This window comes from Erpetoichthys calabaricus, chromosome 2 (assembly GCF_900747795.2).
Source record: "Erpetoichthys calabaricus chromosome 2, fErpCal1.3, whole genome shotgun sequence".
Lineage (NCBI taxonomy): Eukaryota > Metazoa > Chordata > Cladistia > Polypteriformes > Polypteridae > Erpetoichthys > Erpetoichthys calabaricus.
This window is the reverse complement of record NC_041395.2, coordinates 238,085,941-238,111,988: the sequence shown is the minus strand read 5'-3', so window position 1 is coordinate 238,111,988 and position 26,048 is coordinate 238,085,941. Positions and strand designations below refer to the sequence as shown.

General features: G+C 37.9%; 1 protein-coding gene across 1 annotated transcript in view; it reads right to left on the bottom strand.

Annotated features, from left to right (window-relative positions):
* The window catches only part of dock1 (dedicator of cytokinesis 1), an 870,017-nt gene that overhangs the window by 686,646 nt on the left and 157,323 nt on the right, over nt 1-26,048 (bottom strand). Inside the window, exons 5-9 of the mRNA XM_051924023.1 lie at nt 24,616-24,712; nt 22,362-22,510; nt 21,198-21,333; nt 12,940-13,097; nt 11,394-11,475 (exon numbers count right to left, since the gene is read on the bottom strand). Of these exons, the coding sequence (XP_051779983.1) occupies nt 11,394-11,475; nt 12,940-13,097; nt 21,198-21,333; nt 22,362-22,510; nt 24,616-24,712 (622 nt within the window). The remainder of the gene's footprint in view (nt 1-11,393; nt 11,476-12,939; nt 13,098-21,197; nt 21,334-22,361; nt 22,511-24,615; nt 24,713-26,048) is intronic.

Sequence of the window (26,048 nt, the reverse complement as noted above, 5' to 3'; positions counted from 1 at the left end):
TTTCTGTTTCTATCATCTACAAATAAAAATAAAAATATTTGTTATCTGTATTATGCTAGAATGTCTCACTTCACACATGTAAATAAGATACTACGTAGTGCGGTAGAGAATAGTGTTTAGCTATGTGTCATTTCGGAGAAATTGTGTGAATAGGATTGACAAGTTGTTAGGCTGAATTTTCTGTTCTACTCCATCCATCCATCCATCCATTCTCTTCCGCTTATCTGAGGTCGGGTCGCGGGGGCAGCAGCTTGAGCAGAGATGCCCAGACTTCCCTCTCCCCGGCCACTACTTCTAGCTCTTCCGGGGGAATCCCAAGGCATTCCCAGGCCAGCCGAGAGACATAGTCCCTCCAGCGTGTCCTGGGTCTTCCCCTGGGCCTCCTCCCGGTTAGACGTGCCCAGAACACCTCACCAGGGAGGCGTCCTGGAGGCATCCTGATCAGATGCCCGAGCCACCTCATCTGACTCCTTTCGATGCGGAGGAGCAGCGGCTCTACTCTGAGCCCCTCCCGGATGACTGAGCTTCTCACCCTATCTTTAAGGGAAAGCCCAGACACCCTGCGGAGGAAACTCATTTCAGCCGCTTGTATTCGCAATCTCGTTCTTTCAGTCACTACCCATAGCTCATGACCATAGGTGAGGGTAGGAACATAGATCAACTGGTAAATTGAGAGCTTCGCCTTGCGGCTCAACTCCTTTTTCACCACGACAGACCGATGCAGAGCCCGCATTACTGCGGATCCTGCACGATCCGCCTGTCGATCTCACGCTCCATTCTTCCCTCACTCGTGAACAAGATCCCGAGATACCTGAACTCCTCCACTTGGGGCAGGATCTCGCCACCAACCCTGAGAGGGCACTCCACCTTTTTCCGGCTGAGGACCATGGTCTCGGATTTGGAGGTGCTGATTCCCATCCCATCCCTGTTCTACTCCAAATTGTTTAACTGGAATAATGAAATAGTATATTGTTTTGACAGAACCTTTTGAGATAAACAGCAGCTGGTGAAAAGAGTTGATCTTTAACGGTTGGCCAGTAGTAGAGAAAACATTTATTAAAGGAAGACACTTAGCTTCAAATCTTCGACGCATGTTTAATGTAATGTATTCACCCACAAAAATTCTAATATTATTATGGTCGGATGCAGAAAAAGCATTTGATATGGTTGAATGGAACTACCCTATCACCATATTGGAGAAATTTGGGTTTGGCCCAAACATTTGTGCATGGATCAAACTACTGTATAGCAGTCCAGAAGCTTCAGTTTGTATTAACATTAATTCAGACAACTTCAAATTAGAACGTGGTACTAGACAAGAATGTCCTTTTTCACCACTGCTTTTTGCAATCGCCATTGAGCCACTGGCAATTCATTGTCGAAATGCTTATGAGATAAAGGGGAAGGACTTGATCAGAAAATTTTTCTATATGCAGAGGATATGGTACTGTATATATCTGCTCCACAAAAAACCGTGCCTGCAGTCCTAACAGCACAAACAAAGTTTCAAAAGATTTCTGGTCTCAGAATTAATTTGAACAAAAGTGTGCTCTTTCCAGTGAATTCTCAAGCACACAATATTAGATTGGGCACCTTCCCTTTATTCATCGCAGATCAGTTTAAATACCTAGGGGTAAACATCACAAATAAACATAAAGCTCTTTATCAACAAAGTTTTGCTGTCAGCTTAGAAAAAAATTAAGCAACACTTGCATAGATGGTCTACCCTCCATCTCACTTTAGCTGGAAGAATTAACATTATCAAGATGAATATCTTTCCAAAGCTACATTTTCTATTTCAAAACATTCTAAAATTAATCAATAATAAATAATTTAATAATAAAATTAATAAATAATTTTTTTAAGGAATTAGATTCAACCATAACCTCATTTATTTGGAATTCAAAACATTCACATATCCAAGGGTGGACCCTACAAAGACCTAAGGCAGAAGGTAACATGGCTTTACCTAACTTTCAATTTTATTACTGGGCGGCGAATATACAAGTGATAAAAACCTGGACATTGACACAAATAGATGAACAGACACAGGCTTGGTCTGCAACAGAAATAAAATCCTGCAGTAATTCTTTATATTCCTTGCTTTATAACCCAATAAGTACAAGTCATCACCAATATATTAATAACCCGATTGTTCTTCACTTGCTCAGAATGTGGAACCAATGTAGGAAGTATTTTAGGATACAGAAGCTTTTATCTGTGGCACCTCTGCACAAGAACCACCTTTTTCCACCCTCTCAAACATATGCAGTTTATAATATCTGGAAAACATTCGGGATTAAATCACTTAGAGATCTGTACACAGAAAATGTCTTTGCATCCTATGAATAATTACACTCTGAATTTAACTTTCCAGTAACACATTTCTTTTACTACCTTCAAATTAGAAACTTTATTAAACAAAACCTGCCCAATTTCCCTCACCTACCTCTATTCCAGAAAAAATATTGATCAGTCTTAAGGACTCAGACAGCATTTCCATAATACATAAAGCCATTTTAAAGTCCCTCCCTTTCAAAAATTGCAGGGTACGGTGGGAAAAGGATCTCTCACTCCACATCTCAGAAAAGGAGTGGAAGGTAGCAATGCACAGAATTCACTCAAGCACCATATGCGCAAAGCATACAATTATTCAACTTTCAATTATATATCAAGCACATCTGTCTCATTTAAAATTGTCGAAAATATTTCCAGGGGAAGATCCAGCCTGCAAATGTTGCAATCAAGTTCCAGCCTCATTGGGCCATATGCTTTCGGCCTGTACCAAATTAACATATAATATCATTTTGGACCAAAACCTTTAAATGCCTTTAAGACAGCCTTGGTCTCACAATCCCTCCTAATCCATTAACAGCTATGTTTGGTGTACTTCCAGATGGGCTTAAAGTGGAGAAGGACAAACAAACTGTAATTGCCTTTACTTCACTATTGGCACATAGATTTATCTTGCTCAACTGAAAGAATGCTAACCCACCTCTTTTAACGTCAGTAGGTAACTGATGTTATATATTATCTAAAATTGGAAAAAATCAAATGCTTTTTTATTCTATTTATTTTGATTCATTAATTTATTTACATTATTTACATACTGTGTTTTTACTATTATTAAAGTTTTACTCTACAAGCCTAGCTCTCTTTTGCAATGGGTGGGGGTTGATTTGTTTTGAACCTAGTTTTGTTAAACTTGACTTGCTTTTATGAAATGTTATTTTCTTTTAATATAATTAATAAAATGTTGAAAAAGAAAAAACAGAAAACATTACGACCTTAAAGTGATAAGTTTAGATATTTATATTGGCACTTGAATGGATGTACCTATACAGAACTTGAGGGCTATTCCAGAATTTCAGGAAAATTTTAAGAATTTGATCACCCTTTTCAGAAGTACTATGATTTCCCCCATAGTGGCTTGTCTCCAGTGTAAGCAGCCCAACCTATCAGCTCCTTTACCTCTCTAATAAAAGCTCCTGAAGTATGGATGGAAAAGTAACAGTCCTATAGATATCATAAATAAAGATAGACAGAACTTTGTAACATGTACAGTGATCCCTCGCTATATCGCGCTTCGCGGCTTCACTCTATCACGGATTTTATATGTAAGCATATTTAAATATATATCGCGGATTTTTTGCTGGTTCGCGGATTTCTGAGGACAATGGGTCTTTTAATTTCTGGTACATGCTTCCTCAGTTGGTTTGCCCAGTTGATTTCATACAAGGGACGCTATTGGCAGATGGCTGAGAAGCTACCCAACTTACTTTTCTCTGTGTCTCTTGCGCTGACTATCTGTGATCCTGACGTAGGGGGTGTGAGCAGGGGGTCTGTTCGCACACCTAGACGATACGGACGCTCGTCTAAAAATGTTGAAAGATTATCTTCACGTTGCTACCTTCTGTGTGCAGCTGCTTAGTGAAGCGACATGCTGCACGGTGCTTCACATACTTAAAAGCTCAAAGGGCGCGTATTGATTTTTCACTCTTTGTTTTTATCTGTCTCTATCTCTCTCTCTCTCTCTCTCTCTCTCTCTCCCTGCTCCTGACAGAGGGGGTGTGAGCTGCCGCCTTCAACAGCTTTGTGCCGCGGTGCTTCGCATACTTAAGCCAAACAGCCCTATTGATTTGTTTGCTTTGCTCTCTGTTTCTGACAGCCTGTGCTCCTGACACGCACTCCTTTGAAGAGAAAGATATGTTTGCATTCTTTTAATTGTGAGACAGAACTGTCATCTCTGTCTTGTCATGGAGCACAGTTTAAACTTTTGAAAAAGAGACAAATGTTTGTTTGCAGTGTTTGAATAACGTTCCTGTCTCTCTACAACCTCCTGTGTTTCTGCGCAAATCTGTGACCCAAGCATGACAATATAAAAATAACCATATAAACATATGGTTTCTACTTCGCGGATTTTCTTATTTCGCGGGTGGCTCTGGAACACAACCCCCGCGATGGAGGAGGGCTTACTGTATAGTAAAAAAAACAAAAAAAAAAACAAATTAACATCATAATTTGTAATCAAAATAGTATATATGTAAAATGTAAAAGCAAAGATCTAAAAACTTTCAAAACTTTACCACTCTATTATATGTGCAAACTAAATAGTTTTAGTTAGTTTAGTTAAACATTGCCACCAAACCCTTGCATAAATTTTGCTTTGCTTATACTTCAGATACTTCAACGTAACCTTAAACGTAAGCAAAGCTGTATCTGCTGTTTAGGTGTTTCTCAGGTTTAAAAAAAAAAAAAACAGCCATTATCATTAGTGACAAATAATGATATTAAGGAAGAAATATTTAATACTTAAATACTTAAAGAAACTCACAAAACAACCTCTACTACACTTAGTTTGTACATTTGTAAAGCAACCAAGACTCTCAGTGCCTCAATTTATAAATGAGTGTACTCAGTGGAATAACCTGCTTAGTGTCTGCATGTTGATGTGTACACAACTATTGTGCTATTAACAACAAAGAAAAAAAAATGAGGACAATAAAATAGGATAAAATGAGAGAATGCTTCTTCTTTGAGCAAGTCTCACTGCACATATGTAGAGATTCCAGTGTTTGTGAAGGATTGTATTTTCAACTGACAACATTTTTAAAGCTGCACTTTTCACTTGTGTAAATACAGAAAAAAAATACAGAAAGTACAAATATTTTGCATATGTCTTTTGTTGATAAAATATTAAGGTCACTATTCTGAGGAGACCAGCAAGTAAGAAGTTTTTGCCACTATGCACATATGACAATAAACTTGAAGTGCAAACATACTTATCTGAACTTGAGCAAAACAGTGTGATTGCTTCTTCCTTGGCTACTTTAGCACAAAAAGGCTTCAGTCAACATTATATACCAGTGTGTTCAGTTAAGAGCTATTTAGCGCATATTCAAGATTTGTAGATAAGAAAAGAAAAAGATTAATCTGTGATAAAGCTGAAACATTATTTTTTAAAATGAACCAACCTCTAAAATTTGAAAGCTCTGCTAAGCTAGGTATTTATGTCAGTTGCGAAGAATTACTATTAGGCTGCAGTATTCTTTTAAATTGAAATTCCAATGCTTTAAATGAATTTATATCTACTCTTGGCTAGATACTAAAAACATTTACAAAAATTGGCATTCATTTTAAAAAATATTAACATGAATAATATATTCATTTTTCTTAAATAAAAATTATTACATTTCATTTACTATGACTTATAATTGTATTGTTCTCTTGTTGCTGAAAACCTAGCAACATTCTTTTTTTTTCTAAAAAAAGAATGAGATTTCCAGGCTGCTGTCAGGAACTGTTTCAATTAGCAGGAAACTGGAGGTAAGGCTGTTAAATACATTCTTTTGAGTGGAATTAACAAAAGGGGAAAAAAATCTGTTACTAATCTTGGTCCAGGGCACGGGGGACAACAGTCTCAACAAAAATGCCAACACATCCCTTTTCTCTGCCACCTATTCCAAATCCTCCAGGGCTGAGGTGTTCCCAAACCACCTGACTGATAAAATTTATACAGGAAATCTTGGGTCTACCCCATGGTCTCCTCTAGTTTGTACATGTCCAGAACACATCTGGAATACAACCACAGCAAGGTGCTCAGGAGGCATTCTAATCAGAAGCCTAAACTACCTCATCTGGCTCCTTTTGATGCAGATGAGCAAAGGCGCTACTTTGAGCTCCTCCCATATGTCTGCACTCATCACCCTTTCTAAAGGTAAGTCTAGTCAACCCACACAGCAAACTCATTTCTGCTTCTGCCATCTGTGATTTAGTTCTTTAAGTCACAATGCAAACCTGTGACCATAGGTGGGGACATGAACAAAGATTGAAAGAAGTGAGAGCTTTGCCTTTCAGTTCAGCTCCCTCTTCACCATGACTGATAGGTACAACACTCACACGACTGCGAACACTGCTCGAATCTGTCTGTCAATCTTCAGCTTCAGTCTATTCTCACTCGTGAACAAGACCCCGAGATACTTATAGTCCTCTGTTTGAGTCAGCCTGGAGACAAGGTATAAATAAACCAGTTTAAATAAACTCGTCTGTTTAAGATACTGGCTGAATTTAACAGTCAGAAAATCAATAATGTTTTATTTTTCATCTTCATATCATTTTAAAGATCACATTTACATTTTATTGACAGAACCAATAAAAGTGCTAGACTAATTTGCATTGTGATGTGGCTCAAAAACAAAAAAAAAAAAAAAAAAACTTACTTTGAACAGTTGACTGATTATAATTTATTGTTATTTCAATGGTTTCTTCACATAAAACTTCTCAATGAACTAACTGGGATAATTTAAAATGCCTAGGCAACTGAAAAATTTCATAATGACTGAAATCATTTTGCATTTATGGATAAGTATTTCTAACAATTACCACTGTAAATTTGTATACGTACATATTTTTTCAGTTATCACTGAAACATGTTGCTGGAACATGTTGTATTTTATGAACAGCCACTATTACTATTTTCTACCTCTTGAATTTTGAGTTGACCATTTGTCTTCTACTCAGTAAAGGATACATAACATGAGCCAACATCAAATACAAGTACTTGGGTGGTGGAATCAAACTTTGATATTGGTACCAAAAAGCAGTAGTGAAGCAACCCTAGTTTAAATAAAAAAATAAATAAATAAACAAAAATAGGAAATTGATGGTCCATAATGTTTTGGGGTTGCAATATGACTGACCACAAGAAACAACATAATACATTTATGTTATACACAGTTGTTCTTTTTTACTGTACACTGAATCACCCTGTTTTGAAAGTTGCAACATGGTAACTGCAGTACAGTACACACACTATTGAAAGAAGAAGACAAAAATTAAATACCTGGAAAAGAACTATCGAATTCAATTAAATAAAATGGATATGATGTAAATATTTTTCATTTTATTATGATGCATTTGGACTGGCTGCGTTGAACTTAATGAGAATAGATGCCTGACAATGGCAAACAGATTTATAATTTGATTCTTGTAAGATGTCCAATGGTTGCTCCAAGGAAAAATTTCTAAACTGTTGCAAACTCACTAAAACTCAAATGCCTTGTGTCTCCTACTGGTCCCTTAACAGTCTTTAGTGAGGAATGACCTTTACTGGATTAATACTAGAATCCCTGAAGCCTATGAAAAAAAATCGTAATGCCGGGCCACAATTAAATTACATCGCATCTCTTCATCAGTGTCTTTGTTTTGCAAATATGTCAATCAGCACAAGCAGCTAGCAGCCTGCTATCCCATTCTCCCCCACCAACACAGCTTGAGTTCTCCCAGCTCAAGTCTGTTTATCTGAGAGTAAGGTGCCTTGAGTTGTATAAGGTAAATAATACATAATTATTCGAAATTCATACATTTCATGTGTGTTCCGTTTCTACAACAATCTGGGTAAATGTTGGATGACAGGAAATGGGAGGCAAGAAATGTTTAACACATAACTTTTTCCATGTCATAGTAATAATGATGTGAAGTGTATAATGTGTGAAAACTTTATTTGATATTTGGATTAAACACTTTAACAAAAGGTATAACAAAACAACTGTGCTTTTATTCAAGAATATAACCAATGAAAAGGAAATCATTTGATTTACATGCTGCTCTCAATGAGTAAAAACCCAAAATAATATCAATGGACATAAAGCCGACGTGTCTATTTGGCTCATGCAGAGGTAAGAACTGCTGTCTCATAATCAAGAGGTTGCAAGTTCAAGTCCAAGCTCTTTCTATTTTGAGTAGTGATTTGCTATTATTATTACTATAATAAAACATACATTTGATTTGAGTCTGTTATAACCAGTGCAAACTTTGGCTACTTGTAAAAGTAATTTTTTTTAGTTCAGTTTTATTCTGTCAGTGACATTCACGTGATACAACGAACTTGCCTCACTCTCAGTTGATGGCGTTTATCTCCATTCTTTTCACAAGAGCAACAATGACCACAGTTGGTACTGTGGTTGATGCCTACTCAGAAATATTTGTTGTACTATAACATGGAAAACGTTTCTGTTTTAGTTATGTGTTCAACATTTCTTGCCTCACATTTCCTGCCACCCAACATTTACCCAGATCGTTGTAGAAGCCGAACACACATGAAATGTATGCATCCATCCATCCATCCTCTTCCGCTTATCTGAGATCGGGTCGCGGGGGCAGCAGCTTGAGCAGAGATGCCCAGACTTCCCTCTCCCCGGCCACTTCTTCTAGCTCTTCCAGGAGAATCCCAAGGCGTTCCCAGGCCAGCCGAGACACATAGTCCCTCCAGCGTGTCCTGGGTCTTCCCCGGGGCCTCCTCCCGGTTAGACGTGCTCAGAACACCTCACCAGGGAGGCGTCCTGGAGGCATCCTGATCAGATGCCCGAGCCACCTCATCTGACTCCTCTCGATGCGGAGGAGCAGCAGCTCTACTCTGATTCCCTCCCGGATGACTGAACTTCTCACCTTATCTTTAAGGGAAAGTCCAGACACCCTACGGAGGAAACTCATTTCAGCCGCTTGTATTCGCAATCTCGTTCTTTCGGTCACTACCCATAGCTCATGACCATAGGTGAGGGTAGGAACGTAGATCGACTGGTAAATTGAGAGCTTTACCTTGCGGCTCAGCTCCTTTTTCACCACAATAGACCGATGCAGAGCCCGCATCACTGCTGTTGCCGCACCGATCCGCCTGTTGATCTCCCACTCTATTCTTGAACTCCTCCACTTCGTCTCGGATTTGGAAGTGCTGATTCCCATCCCAGCCGCTTCACACTCAGCTACGAACCAATCCAGAGAGTGCTGAAGATCACGGCCTGATGAAGCACACAGGACATCATCATCTGCAAAAAGCAGTGACCCAATCCTGAGCCCACCAAACCGGACCCCCTCAACGCCCTGGCTGCGCCTAGAAATTCTGTCCATAAATGTTATGAACAGAATCGGTGACAAAGGGCAGCCCTGGCAGAGTCCAACTCTCACTGGAAATGGGTTCGACTTACTGCCGGCAATACGGACCAAGATCTGACACTGATCGTACATACTCTCGGAGTACCCCCCACAGGATTCCCCAAGGGACACGGTCGAACGCCTTTTCCAAGTCCACAAAACACATGTAGACTGGTTGGGCAAACTCCCATGCACCCTCTAAGACCCTGCCAAGGGTGTAGAGCTGGTCTGCTGTTCCGCGACCAGGACGAAAACCACACTGTTCCTCCTGAATCTGAGGTTCGACTATCCAACGGACCCTCCTCTCCAGGACCTCCGAATAGACTTTTCCAGGGAGGCTGAGGAGTGTGATCCCTCTGTAGTTGGAACACACCCTCCGGTCCCCCTTCTTAAAGACGGGGACCACCACCCCAGTCTGCCAATCCAGAGGCACTGATGTCCATGCAATGTTGCAGAGGTGTGTCAACCAAGACAGTCCTACAACATCCAGAGCCTTGAGGAACTCCAGGCGTATCTCATCCACCCCCAGGGCCCTGCCATCATGGGATGTGGTCGAAGTTCTGCCGGAGGTGGGAGTTGAAGCTACTTCTGACAGGGGACTCTGCCAGACGTTCCCAGCAGACCCTCACAACACGTTTGGGCCTACCAGGCTTGACCGGCATCCTCCCCCACCATCAAAGCCTGCTCACCACCAGGTGGTGATCAGTTGACAGCTCCGCCCCTCTCTTCACCCAAGTGTCCAAGACATGTGGCTGCAAGTCCAACGACACGACCACAAAGTAGATCATCAAAATGAGGCCTAGGGTGTCCTGGTGCCAAGTGTACATATGAACACCCCTATGCTTGAACATGGTGTTCGTTATGGACAATCCGTGACGTGCACAGAAGTCCAATAACAAAACACCGCTCGGGTTCAGATTGGGGGGGGCCATTCCTCCCAATCACGCCCTTCCAGGTCTCACTGTCATTGCCCACGTGAGCACTGAAGCCTCCCAGCAGAACGAGGGAGTCTCCAGAAGGTATGCCCCCTAGCACCCCCTCCAGGGACTCCAAAAAGGGTGGGTACTCCAAACTGTTGTTCGGCACATACGCACAAACAACAGTTAGGACCCGTCCCCCCACCCGAAGGTGGAGAGAAGCTACCCTCTCGTCCACCGGGGTAAACCCCAATGAACAGGCTCCAATTCGTGGGGCAATAAGTATCCCCACACCCACTTGGCGCCTCTCACCGGGGGTAACTCCAGAGTGGTAGAGAGTCCAGCCCCTCTCAAGGAGATTGGTTCCAGAGTCCAAGCTGTGCGTCGAGGTGAACCAGACTATATCTAGCAGGAACCTCTCGACATCACGCACTAGCTCAGGCTCTTTCCCCTTCAGAGAGGTGACATTCCACGTCCCAAGAGCCAGCTTCTGTAGCCAAGGATCAGACCGCCAAGATCCCCGCCTTCAGCCACCACCCAACTCACACTGCACCCGACCTCCTTGAACCCTCCTATAGGTGGTGAGCCCATGGGAAGTGAAATGTATGTATTCCAAAAAAATAATATATTATTTACCCTACACAATTCAAAGCACCTCACTCCGAGATAAACAGACTTGAGCTGGGAGAACTTCAGCTGTGACGGTGCGGGGGATGGGATAGCAGGTTGCTTGTGCTGATTGACACATTTGCAAAACAAAGACGCTGATGAAGAGATACGAAGGAATTTAAGGTGGCCCAGCACTACGACTTTTTTCGTAGGTCTCAGGGATTCTAATGTTAAGGACTTAATTTAAGACAAAAATCTCCTGTACCGGAAGGCATTCCTTAAGTCAAATTATTCTTCTGTTAACTTCCCACAGCTGCATGTCGCTAAACATGTTCTTCTGGATGTGAAATGCATTTAAAAGGTAGATTTTGTTTTTAACTTCATATTTTTTCCTATTAGCTTTGAAGCTAATATCTTATTTTAAGATGGAGTACTTACTGTAAAAACAGATCGGAGATTGTTGAGCCGATCTATATCTTTTGGCAATCCTGAACTGGACCATCGCACTAGGTAATTTTCACTAAAAGTAGAAGACATTAAAAAGTTAATACACTTCATACAAAATAAATCAACCAAAGTATCAATTATCAGTTTTACAATAGATAAAAATACACTAAGTCTTAAGAAAAGTTAAAAACATGTGAACACAGCATATGAAATAAAAATTGAAACCTTTCCAATCAACTATTGCTACAGTAAATGGCAATAACAACAATCTGGATAAGCAAAAGAACAAAGTAGCTCATAAAAAATAAGAATTTTTTTTCTTATTAATGATAAACAAAACCTTAAATGTTATTTTGAGAATTAAATTAAGAGTTATGAGGAAATTAAGTGTTATGAGGAAAGATTAAAAGAGCCAAGCCTTTTCAGTTTGAGCAAAAGAAGATTAAGAGAAGATATGATTGATGTATTAAAAATTATAAAGGGAATTAGTACAGTAAAATGAAGTCAACAAGAACAACAGGGACATAGTTGGAAACTTGTTAAGGGTAAATTTTGCTCAAACATTCTGAACTTATTCTTTACAATGAGAACCATAGACATTTGGAATAAGCTACCAAATAGTATGGTAGACAGTATGACTTTAGGGACTTTTAAAACTAGACTTGATTTTTTTTTTTTTTTTTTTTTTTTGAAAAATTAAGTGGATAGGACTGGTGATGTTTGTTGGGCCTGTTGTCATTGTTCTAATGTTCTAAATGTCCTAATTTTATACTATATTACAAAAAAAGGGCACAATATTGTTTACTTCAATAAATGGAGGTACTTTAATAAAATGACACTGAATGTGGTTTCTGCTTTTGCAGTAGCATCAAAAGGTACTGAGTAAGATAAAAATTTTCTAATATTAGTATTGAATACAAAAATTCAGGTACTGTGACATTCCTATATCATTATATCTTTATGAAACATAGTCAGAGACCAAACTAACCAGTGGAGCATCTAGTAGAAAAATCAAATCTTACAAGTATGTCCTTAAAGATGTAAATTAGACCTGTGCAGTGTTTGAAAGGTATATTGGCCCATTCCTCAATACAGAAGTAAGTGTGTCCCTAAGATGTCTTGCATAAATTCGTCATTTAAGCTTTTACAACTTTTTTTAGTCCCTTGTTTGGGGATACATTAATGCTCCGTGACAAAGCTTCTTTTGAGCTCTGGAATGCACCATAATTCTGATATAGCCCAACAGAAAGGCACTAACATATCTAAACAATCATATTATCAACAAATATTATATATACATAAACTTATTCAGAGGTCAAAATATCCTATAATTTTAGGCGTACAATATTTGTATTACTTGTATGTTACATATCCTTTAAAATATTTAGAATTGACAAGCCTGCTTTACTAAATGACAAATCCTTACATCTGTAAAAACATTTATATTCTTATGTAAATGTCACTGATAATAGAACCATTCCCCTACCCATCTTTTGATCAGTTTTTTTCCCCAAACACAACAATTAAATGTAAATACCTAATGAATCTAGATTCCACTGGATCATATAGAGACATAAGCACTTCAGCATCTTCTCCAATCTTGCACACAACATTCTTCAAGGTGACAAATAATGCAAATGAAGGTGTTGATGCGAATTTGGCTTGTCTTGTCAGATCAATATTTTGCTTCTGAGACTGTAACAGAATAGACAAATTATGCAAAATATAAATTTGCAGTTAAACTAGATATACAGATCACATTAGCCATCAAATTAGGGCTACAACTAATGATTATTTTGGTAGTTGACTAATCATTCAATTTTTTTTTCGATTAGTCACGATTATTTCATGCCGGACTATTTTGAAGCATGCGACCTGTGGTTGCCCAACCTGTTCTGGGTGCCAGTGCATGTCTTACCTCATCTGTTCACATCTGTCCACCTGTGAATGTCACCCTGATGTCTCTGCATTAACACGATTAAAATTAATAATAATCAAACTAATAACAACCAGTGAAACATCCATCCATCCATTTTCCAACCTGCTGAATCCGAACACAGGGTCACGAGGGTCTGCTGGCGCCAATCCCAGCCAACACAGGGAGCAAGGCAGGAACCAATCCCGGGCAGGGTGCCAACCCACCGCAGGACACACACAAACACACCCACACACCAAGCACACACTAGGGACAATTTAGAATCACCAATCCACCTAACCTGCATGGGAGGAAACCGGAGCGCCAGGAGGAAACACACGCAGGGTCTCCTAACTGCGAGGCAGCAGCGCTACCACTGCGCCACCATGCCACCCACCAGTGAAACATATGAATTTGAAAATAATCAGATGTTTTTTATATTATATTAGTGTGATCATCACAATTAAAAAAAGAAATACATTAAACAATACAAACTAAAGTGCACATAGTCTTTAAACGAAAAAAGTGCATGTAACTTAACCAAAAAATACATAGTTAAAACAGAAATGTTTTTCATATTTTAGTAATAAATTACAAAATGTAGACATAAACTATATAATGTGTAAAGCCTGAAGTGCAAAGATCAAATAACACTTTCACAAAAGGTTCAAGGATGATACAATAGCTTCCGTGGAGCAGAGGTAGAAATTGCTGACTTATAATCAAGAGTCCCCTGGTTCGATCCTGACTGTCTTGTATATTTACCGTTTTGAGCAGTGAGTTGCTCTTAATGTTAATATTATACAATAAACACATACATTTGATTTGCGTCTGTAACAGCCACTGTAAATGTATAGTACTTGTAAAAGTGACCTTTTTTTTTTTCACTTTTATTCTCTCAGTCATGATCACAATCTATATATATAATTCACTAAGCCAGAAGACAAGTAGCTGACCATGGAAAGCACGCCGGAAGGGGCGTGGATTCACTAAACCGCCGACAAGTAAGACGCCAATGGCGCACGCAGGAAGGAGCCACGCCCACCAACTCTTAGACCATTGGATACGACGAAAAAATCACAGTCACGCCCACCAACTCGGACGCGATGCCTCAAAAAACATGCCGTCATTTCTGTTTGTCTGTGCCACAGTCCACTTGCAGCTCTGAGCCACGTTGACTTTTCATTAGTCAACCTCAGTGGAATCTTGGTTCACACAGAGGCAGCGCCAGAGAGAGACAGAGGCACACACAGGCAGCGCGAGAGAGAGAGCCGCGCGCACACAGGCAGCGACAGAGGCACACACAGAGGCAGCGCCAGAGAGACAGAGGCGCACACACACACACACAAACACACAGAGGCAACGCCAGAGAGAGACAGAGGCATACACAGGCAGCGCGCGAGAGAGAGCCATGCACACACACAGAGGCAGCGCGAGAGAGAGCCGCGCGCGTACACACAGGCAGCGCAACAGAGAGACAGAGGCACACAGAGGCAGCGCAAGAGAGAGCCGCACAATCCTTTAAAACTGAAGTTAAAACACAATGAAGGAAGCAGTCTTTAAAAACCAATAAGCCCTGTGCCTCTTTTTCATTAGCATCTCACCTGCTTCAGGCCCTGCAACAGTCAAGACGCTCTCTCTGCAGCTGACCTTCTCTGTGCCTGACTCCACTACTGTCAGTCGCCTGATTAAAAATGGCCTTTTGAAGGTGAGCTATGGACCCGCTATACCACAGGAACACATTGCCTTCGAGCCTGCTCTCGCTCACTCTTAACGTACCGGCTTTCTCTCTCTCTCCTCACTCGCTCGCTCACACACTGCATAGGGGAGAAATGCCCGAAGCACGAGTCTACCCTGAAACCGTTTCAGCCACACTTCCACGCCCCTCGCTACACTGAGTGCGATGATTATTTATTTAAAAATGGGCTTTTGAAGGGGAGCTGTGGACCTGCTCTACCACAGGATCACCTGTGACATTGCCTTCACATTGTTTTCCTTTTATTTATAATCCTGTTGAGCAGATCAGACACCCAGGCAAACAACACTGAATAATCAATAGCTGCAACCACTTTGCCCGGCCCCTTTTCTTACCTGAGACGGTTTCGTCTCTGTTCAGCAGTGTTTGCCAAACTCGGTCCTGGTGAACCCCTGTGGCTGCAGGGTTTTGTTCCAACCAGATTCCTAATCATTAATGCCAGTGAAACTCATCCGGGATAAGTCGGTTTTTCAAACGCAGCCGTGTAGCAGATTAGTCTAGCAAGATGTAATAATCCGAGATGAATGCGCTCCCTCGCGCTGAGTGAAAAGCCAATATATATTGAGTCTACAAAACATGATCAGCAAGTCTTTGATAGGCTGCAACAAAATGATGAAAGAACGGGCGCATTTTTTTCACACAAGCTGAGTGGGTGGGTGTTAGTTAGTTAATTAGCAACTCGAAGGATTTCAAGATATAATATACACAAGTGGTAACACTGCAAAAGCGGCCCAAACCAGAAAAGAGAGCTGGCAAAAAGTGGCTGACAAATTAAACGCGTGTGCATTGTACTTACTGAAAGCAGCATTACGGATTTTCCAAATGTTCATTTTTTTCCCTCTGCTTAAAAAACATTGAAAAAGCGGCGCGGATTGGTTTGCAGTGTGTAAAACAGTTTGTTTGTCGCGGATAATTTGCTATCCACACAGGGAGGAACCGGGAAGCGAACCCACAATCTTCCACTGTCTCCTTACTGCAAAGCAGCCGTACTACTACAGCGCCACAAGGCAGTTAAAGAATGCACCGGGCCACATGTTCATTTTTTCCCCTGTGATTAAAAGACATTAAAAAACTGTTTCTCAACTGTGACTCCGGAACAACTCAGTACGCGAAAAGCGGCCAGAACCACAAACAACAATGAAAACTCTACGTGACTCACAGGTAGTGATTGGCCGCTCGATACTAAGGTTTCGACACTGTGTCGAGCTTTCGAAGCACTGCAGATTTTAATACTTGATCGAATAATGACATCTGTGATTTAAGGATTTCACATTTTCTTTCTCAAATGTGCTTACCTATATCATGGCAAAGTACAGGGATAAACCTTTATTTTCTGTCTACTCCATTTTAATTAAGACAGACCAAAGAAAACATTTAAGGCTATTAAATGTGATCTCAAGAAAAGATCAGGGTTAATTATAATACTAATAACAGGAGCGATTATAATGATACAGTGCAAAAGTAAGTACTAATTGAAAGAGCCAGGAATGCATGAGGTGAGACGTCTTATTTTGTTTAACTCTTGCTATCGTATAGTGCATTCTGCCTGTCGGCGTTAATTATATTTATATTTTTTAGACATCAGACACTAGAAGCTGCTGACGAACCCTTCTCTTCGTTGTCAGTCTGTAGCTACGAAAAAATAAAAGCAATACGACTTTTAACAGACGTCATTGAAGTGTATCATAAGTTTCTGTAACGTTAATGAAAATGGCCAGGAGGTGTCACGAGAGAGGTGAGTGTCAAATGCTTTGAAGCTTCGATACGATTTCCGACACAATTGCTTCAAACGTGTTGATGCTTCGCGAGGCTTCACCCCGCCCATCACTACTCACAGGTTACTGAACGAGAAATCAGCAGACTAGCATGATGGATGGGGCGTAATGGGCGTCCTTCCCCTCTCCTCCGGATTTTTCAAATGTTAATTTTTTCCCTGTGCTTAAAAATCATTAAAAAAGCGGCCTGATTATGCCCGCGGGTTGGCTAGTACATACTAAACCAACTAGTACCAACTAATTTTGACTGCAACTGTCATGCAATGTGATTCCTTCTCTTCATTAGTGCCACCCCCTTGAAAAGTATCAATTTATGGGGCCATGCAAACTTGTATTAATACTTGTGTGCACATTAAAAAATTTTTTGTACAATGTACAATTCTCATGACAGTGGAATAGGTTATTCTTAGCCAGTCTACTACAGTAATTGCAGTGGAAAATGTGGTTAACATCCACTCATGCATGGGGAAAAAATACTGTTGAATACCGTGAAACTGGTATAATTTTGAAAAATACTGTGATATAGAATTTTGGTCATACCGCCCAGCCCTAAGCTCATGCCTTCTGTTGTCAGCACACAGCACCGGGGGAAAAAAAAAAAAAAGAAAGACAAATATATGGGACATTTTGAAGAAATCATTGTATGACCTGAATAGTACCAATCAGAAAACATTATCGCACTAATGCAAAATTTGAAAACGAACAGATCGGGTGTAAATTTGTTACTTTTAAAAGTTCTGACCCTAACTAACTAACTAACAGCGCCAGCATAAATTCTCAAGAGACGGCGACATCACAGCTCCAGGATGCTTGCGTTTCAGATGCTCATGCATCGTGGTGGTGCTGCCGTGAAAAGAAAGCTCCGCTTTGCATAATCTGCATTCAACTTTTTGTTCTTTTCCGGTGAAGTGCTCCCACACTTTAGAAAGTTTCTGTCTCATTTTTTTTCCATCTCCTTCCTCCTCCTCTATCCGACTCGCCATTGCAACCACGTTTATTTTCCTCTACATTCTTCTTCTCCTCAGACGTTCTTTTTTCGTTGGTAGGACTGTGTGCAGTCTTGACAAACAATAACAAACGATACTGCCCCCAGATGTTCATGTAGTGCATTGCAGTTACAAAAACCAATGTGGTTCTTTGTGACTGGAGCATCTATTGAAGGTTCTGTTTATAAGAAGTCAACAAAAAGTCCGCGTTGACGATTTTTTGTAGTCGATGTCGTCGATTACATTGACTAATCATTGCAAATTAAATTCAAATTTTTTTGGTTCAGGCAAATTTCAGTGTTTCATTAACCAAAAAGCATTTATCTATCAGAAATGTTGTATTGCAGTGGTATCTAAGCTTAAAAACCTCTGAAGCTATTCTATAAAAGTTTAAATAGTCTTTAGGTAATTGCTTTTCTTAAAATAATTTTTCAATAAGTTCCAGTCACATGGGAATTACCATTCCAGATAATATTACCAGAGATTTGTACAGGAGACAGCAGACTGCTATTCTGCAGTTTATTTGGAGGGTTTAGAGATAATTAAGGGAAGATCGGAAATTGAATCAGGGTTGATTAGCAATATTTTAATTTTTTTTCTTGCATTTAGTGCTGTACAAATTGAGTAAAAACAAAGGCAGCAGTTTTGCTGTCCGAGTTTTTTTTTTTTTTTCATTCAAAATAACAGAAATCAACTTCATTCTAGACAGAAATGCCTACGACCTGGAACAATATTAACATCTGCAGACAAAATATGACTAAAACCCCAAAAATGAAAGGAACAGACAATAAAAAGTATTCAAATGAATAACATCAAAGGTATCAATTTCTGCTCCCAGTGGCATTGCCAAAGGTAAGTATCATGTATGTCCATTTTATATTTGGGCTCAGCAACTTTTGATAGAATGCTGTAACACTGTTTTAATGTTCAAAATGAAAGAATTTCTATAGATTAATATTAAGATAGTACAGTGCCCCAAAAATAACCTTGTTTCTATGCTACAAGCAAAGTAAACATAAATAATTAACACAAAACAGGCAAGTGAAAAGAAGAGTCCTGCTGCCTAAGATTTCTTTATAAAGCAATAATCATCAAATGCATTTTAAGTTAAATATTGTAAATAGATTCACAGCATAGTTGATGCATGCTTATTTGTAAATGACTTGTGTGACTAACGCAGATTCATACTTTCAGTAAGATAAATAAGAATCACGAACTTGCTCTCTTTTCTAATGTACATATTTAACAGACTGGCCATCGGTCATGTTGCAGCAAAATTAAATGTTATAATATCAAAACATACAGAACAACTTTGTTGCTTTTAATGTTAGTGTAAATGCACATATCCTCTCTTGAACTGCAACTTTAGCGCATCGTTGAGAATTGCAACCTTAAAAGCAATGAAGCCTGGAAATTCAAACTCTTGGCAGAATCACTCTACTCTAAAGTAAAAAGGTATAGAAAGAGACTCCAGACAAACAGCTATCCAAAGTCTACATTCAGGAGAATGAGAAGGAGTAGGAGTCGTCAGGTGAAGAACTTTATTTCTTAAAAGAAAGAGAATTTTCTGCACCATAACATAAGTAAAACCAGTGTACTGGATATTGATTTTCAATGCATAAAAGAAATTGTATGTCTGGTAAATATTCAGAAAGTGGAGGTGGTGCACTATGACGGCAGCCTGGACTGGTCTCAAAACACAGAGGAACTAAATAAGAAAGTGCAGAGTAGACACTTCGTTCTTTGAGAGGGTGCTCCTTTAATGTGGGTAACTGACATTCTTTGCAGGTTCTACAACTCTGTGATGACCAGTGTAATTTTCTATGATGTGGTGTGCTGGACTGGTAACATGACTTCAAGAGAGGCCAACTAAATCAACCACCTAATTAAAAAGGCAGACTAATTTATAGGACACATTCAACTACCTGGAGGTGGTAGGTAGAGGAGAGCATGAAGACAAAACTGAATGCTATTATGAACAATGCCCCTCATCCTCTCTCTGACACACTAGCATTGAGAACTTTCAGACACTTTTGAGGTTCTTTTTATCTTTAGTTATTCATTCTTTTTAGTGTTTCTGTTGTGTATTTGGGGAGGGGTTATTATATTATATCATATTATAATTGAGCTTCTGTAAAAACCTACATTTCTCCCTTGAACAAATAAAGTGAATACTGCCTTTATCCTACCGTCCTACGCAAGGCTCTTGGCAGGTGTCCCAGTGAACTCCTCACACGCTTAAGTTCTGAAGCAATAGGTTAGTGACAAAGAAGGTAAGACTTCAAATTTGGAGGACACAAGCAATACATGTGTACAAAACTGGTAAATCAATTTCTTGATTTGAAAAATGGACGCATTTGGTAATTGTGAAGTGCTAGTAATGGTAAGATATTTTTTAAATTAATGGAAAATGCTTAAATTGAAGAACAATATTAGGAGAGGAAAATGCATCTATACTATGCTTGTGAAGAAATAACGACTTACTTAAAGGATAATTTCAGTATTTTTCAAGTTTGCAAAACCTGATGGAAAGGCAGATAATCTAAAATGAGCCAAATCACTACAGATGAACCTGGAGAGAATTCAGACTTAAACAAATCTGTGGTCAATTAAATATAACATACAATAAATAAATGCAAAGCCATGCAGAAAGGAAATAAAAATGCTAAATTTGAACACACAAAATAATTTTTGAAAGTACACCTTAAGTGAAGGAATTGGGAGCCATAGTCTACTAGTTACTACTTTAGGATATACAGCCCCATTTTTGGAATACACATGAAGATCTCCCTACACCTTTACCACAAAATCCCACAGCCATGCACACACCTCTTACAACACCTCAGGCTTCATCCATTCCAAACATAACTTTTGTCTTTACTTTTTTCACCTTTAGGCATTTCACCTCTAAGCTAGCCTTCCATTTTAATATCCCTTCCTGCAATTTGCCTTCAAAAGTACATTATGAGCATACAAGAGCTCTCTTGCCAATCCTTATGAACTTCTCTGGTCATCACCTTTGCAACACGAAAAGCAACGGATTCTGAAGTGATCCCTAGTGCAGCCTCACACCACAAAACATTCTCTATCCACATCTGCTTTTTTGTGCATTTTATCTAGAAAACAATAACATGAACTTCTTTCACACAATGTCAGGGCCCTAAAAATGAAAAGAAACTAACAACAAAAAATTTCGGAGTTACTTACATTACACATAATAATTCAAGCTAATCGCTAACTTTACTTTATGATATCTTAACAGATTAAACAACACAAGTTTCTATATCAATAATTACCTAAAGTACTTGAAACTCATTATGGCTAAAGGTATACTTTTGGCATTATACAATTTACTTTACCAACCTTTTCTTCTTGGATTCTGTCCTGAATTTGCTTAGATGCAGCTTCATGGGCCCTGAACAGATTAATGGTACTTGCTTGCTCAGGATCTAAAATATTTCCATCTTCATCTCTTACAACCAAATCCAAGTCAAGATATCTTTATTTAAACACATAAAAAAATGCAAGTTATTGACAGATACCACATAATAATGTCTGCACCTTATTCAACTCCATTATCAAATACTGGCTGTCCCCTGTGGATACTGATGAAAGAGTGCTTTAGTTTCAATTCAGAGATTAATAAATCTTAAAAAAAAAAAAGTTTAAAGGATATTCAGTGTTCAAATCTACGTCTTACTAATTTATCTCTACTTTAAAAACAACCATTTAATATGATACATAAATGCTTACGATTTAAACATTTATATTGTAACAAAAGCAAGTTAAGAAATGCTTAAAAAATTACACACATTCCAGAATCTCAATTTGCACACTTTAAAGTATCCTGCAAATATCAGAAATGTTAGTATATGGAGAATGCCTAACTTGTTGGTGGTTGCCGTCAAAAATCACTCTACTTTGGAACTCAATCACAATAAGACAAGACATTGAAGGAGTCAAGCTAAGTCCAGTAAAAATATTAATTACAAGGGTTAAACAGAAGACAGTGTACAACCATCCATTCACTGTACTTGACATCCATTCAGAATGCTGTGTTGGTTTTACTATTATTAAAACAATTGAAGCAAAATGCACTGAATGATTTGATTAATTTACGGTAATCAAATATACAGTTTATAACTACTCAAAGTTTGTTTTAATTTTTCCTTTTGCTTCACTTATTACAAAAACAATTCATTAAAAGTCAGAATCTAATTATATTCTTAACTGCCACAAATTCATAAAAGATAGCAAGCTATCTAAAGTTCATGCTTTGTTCAAGTACCAACCACAAGTTAAAGAAATCTATAATTTTAAAACTTGTGTTATCTCCTACAAAAAGAAAACCTTAAAAATTTCAAAAAGTAAAATTTAACATTCTAGCACTAAAGAGCACTAATATAAGCATGTAAATTCCCAGGGAGAAGGAATCTGTATTTTCAGAAGTTATTCATTCTTAGCGAAGTATCCAGTAAACAAAGACGATTTCTCCTAATAAAATACAAGCTCAGGAGTCATACTCACTTGTTGCCATAATCTATTTTAGAGGTCACTTTCTGCTTGAGCTCTTTCAATTCATCTTGTGGGAGGGTTCCAGAAAGTATTTGCGATCTCCACTCGATCAAGCAGTAAATCATATCCCTGACAGTGCTGAACATATCTCTTTTGTCTCCCTGGGAGAACATGAAAAAAAGAAAATTAACTTCATTCACTTGTTAAGAATGATAATTTCGTGACATCTATCCTAAAACCAATAAAAAATGTCAGAGGAATTTCAATAAAGAACTTTGACGACTGTTATATTAAGATATGGGTAGAAGATGGCAAATAATTCAACAGCATGCTCAATTAAAAAAAAAAAAACAAAAGGCAACTTTCAAACCATCTAAGCTCTAAATCTTTATTAATTATTTTTATGAATTCAAATCAAAAGTATTTAAACGTATTTTTCTTTTCTAAAATTGATGTTAGCCAACACACATTTCTATCTTGTCATTTACTTTGCTTGTACATTGTGTGCTGAACAATTCCCTTTTCAAAATGGACTAAAGCATGACTTTGTTTCAAATATTCACTTCAACTTTAAAATGAAACTTAATCCGTTGGTAAACATCTAAATATGAAACCATGACAGAAAAAAAATCAACTGATTGGGGCAGTTTCAAATATCTTTATAGATATTTTACTAACATATCCTTATATTCTTTACTGACTTTGGGGACATTACAATTAATATGCATTAAGGTACCGTAGATGCTGCTGTTTAAATTCCGTGCTTTCACTATGAAATTCTCAAAAAAAAAAAAAAACAAAGAGCGAGAGAGAGAGAAAAAAAACCTTATTAAATCATGTAATTTCACCAATGTTTTATGTCATTAATCCAATATACAAATCAACAAAAATGCACAATTCAAAACTTTGTGTATTAACTAATGTGTACATCTTTATCTCAGCTCAAAAGCAGAAAAAAAAAACAAAACACTTCAATAATTTTCAAAATCGATGTATCTCAGTACTGAATTGACAAGGATTAAGTCTGTCCTGGTAACATTTAGCAGAACAAGGGAATCAGTAAAAGGTTCTTTTCTGTCATATGCAACACATTTTCAGCACCCACTAATACAGGTCGAAGTAAGAGTCACTAGTCAAGATAACAGGAACATTTCATTGGTATGCAGAAAGGAATCAAGAGAACTTTTAGACAATCTTCCAAGATATGGAGAATATGCAAAAAAACAAAACTACCTAGGCCAAGATTTTGAGACCAGGATTCATTAACAATAACCAATTTGCTCTCAAGAAAACACTAAAAAAGTAATCTGAAAACTGAGGCGATCCATCAACATCTTAAGGTAGGATGTAATCTGTAAATAATTCTCTTTAAAATAAAGTCTTCCTAAAATTTCTGTTACTAAGTAAAATATCTAAGAATTGAAATGATGTTAAGTTGGCTTTGGAAATAATGTATTTAAAATCCATATTAAGGTTTTCTTCTCTACAAAAATATAAAAATGTGTGTTCAGAATGAATTTCAATGAGATAATAAATTAACACATGGTTTATCAAATAACACTGTCATTCTCACTGGCCAACTGTTGTATCACTGTCCATTGTGTTTTATTTATTTATTTATTTGGTTCCTTCAAGTAGGGTTCACTGTTTCTCAAGGTGCAGATTTGTATCTAAAGGCCCTGTTCAGTGGCTTCTGTGGATATTTTTGGTGTTTCCTTTTTCTCCCCTCTCTGTTGTTATTAAGATAGGAAAGTTGTTATTTTCTGATTCTTCTGAGACTATACATTGTTCTCCTCTCCTGCTAAATGAATCGTGGGCCGGAGAGGCCTGTTAATTTTTGACATTCAAGATGACCCACTTAAAGGTTTTCAAATGCTATTTCTTTCCTAGTGTATATATAAACAGAGGGAACTCCAGTTTCTGTACTACAGCTTGCCTGAAGAAGGAGCCTGAGCTGCCTCGAAAAGCTTGATTATTGTAATCTGTTCAGTTAGCCAAAAAAGGTGTAATTTTGCTTCACTTCTCATTGCAGATTAACATCATTAAATTTTTACAGGAACTCATTTCAAGTTCTTACACAATGAGTTAAATTCCAGAATAAAATAAAAAACAGTTTTGCTTTTTTCACCAATACCCTTTCAGCAGTCTAGCATTTATTAAATTTAATTGCTTCTATACAGAAGCAAACATTTTAATATTCATGAAACTCATGAAATAAAGTTTAAAAATAGGGTGTAAATATTATTGTAGTAAAATGAATACTCACAACATACAACTCCCGCCATATGGTGGCCCATTCACGAAGTGTTGTAGTGACTTCCTGTACTAGTGGCAGCTCTGTTGGAATGATTGTTTCCTTTGGGCTGAAAAAATTTTTTTAAATGATTTTAAAAGAAATATTAACATATGCTATGAATATTCTGATTAAAGTGGTTTTGAGATAGCTTAAATAATTCTGAACAGTTTAAAAATTGTAAAGTCATTGGATCCATTTTAACTGATAAAGAATTTTACAAAATGTAGTGTGATTGAATGCAATGTCTTACCTACCTTCCTTAAGCTTGCTGGCTCAGCATCACTAACCTGTTCTACTTTCAGTTCTTCCACATCTAGTAAATTAGAGCCAGAACAACTGCTGCTGCATATACAAAGGGCCTATTGGCCAAATGTCATACTTGCACAATCTGCTACTCATTTTCCTATTGTAAAAAAATGGCTTTCAAATTTTGATTGATTTTGTTTTCTGTGCCTCCCAGGCTATAGCTGAAAAGTAGATAATGTTTATCAGTAATGTCTTTACTATTAAAACTTTGGACTTGTAAAAATAAAAAAAAATGAAATAAGAATTTCAAATTATTATGTATCCTTAAAAATACTTAAAAGTTGCAGAAGTGAAAACAAAAGTGTGAAAAAATGTTGATTATCACGTTAGTTACATATTATGTTACTTAGCATGATCCCTTAATGCATGACATATTTTTTCACAGTTTTCTTTTGAAGTTCACATACACTCAGTGAGCAGATTATTAGGAACACTGAACTAATACGGAGTAGGGCCTCACTGCCACTTTGAACAATGTGGGAGAAACAGATTGTTCTGACAATCACAGATATCCAAGTAGTGGTCCTGCTAAATTTAATTGTTTCTTTTGTTTGTTTGTTTTTTTTTTATTTAATGGTATGCTGCAAACATACTACCCTTGCTTGGGTCCTGTTCTTCCTTTAACAACAATCATCTCTAGAAAAGAAAGGTAGGGATGCTCCAATCAGGTATTTAAGATCAACACCGATCACCAATTTCATGTTACTTGATCATTCAATTTTGATACCAATTCCAATTTTTTTTTTCTTTGGCCCTTTAAAAAACTTTTTACATTAAAATCCTGCATAACCAGATGCACATAAGTTTTATGTCCTATATTAAAGTTTTAACATTGGCATTTTTATAACTAAACTACTGTATAAGACAACAGTTGTTAACTGTTTTTTTATTAACAAAATTAAATTCTGTTCACTTATTGTTCAGTGACCATAAAAATATTAAATTTCCTTACAATACATACTTTAACTAATAACATACAGTACTGTATATACAAAAACATTTACCAATAATACATATGGCACAAAAGAAAATAAAATGCTTCTCATAATTATAAGTTGTTATATTGTTTACATTTTCTGTAATGTACTTATCAGAAA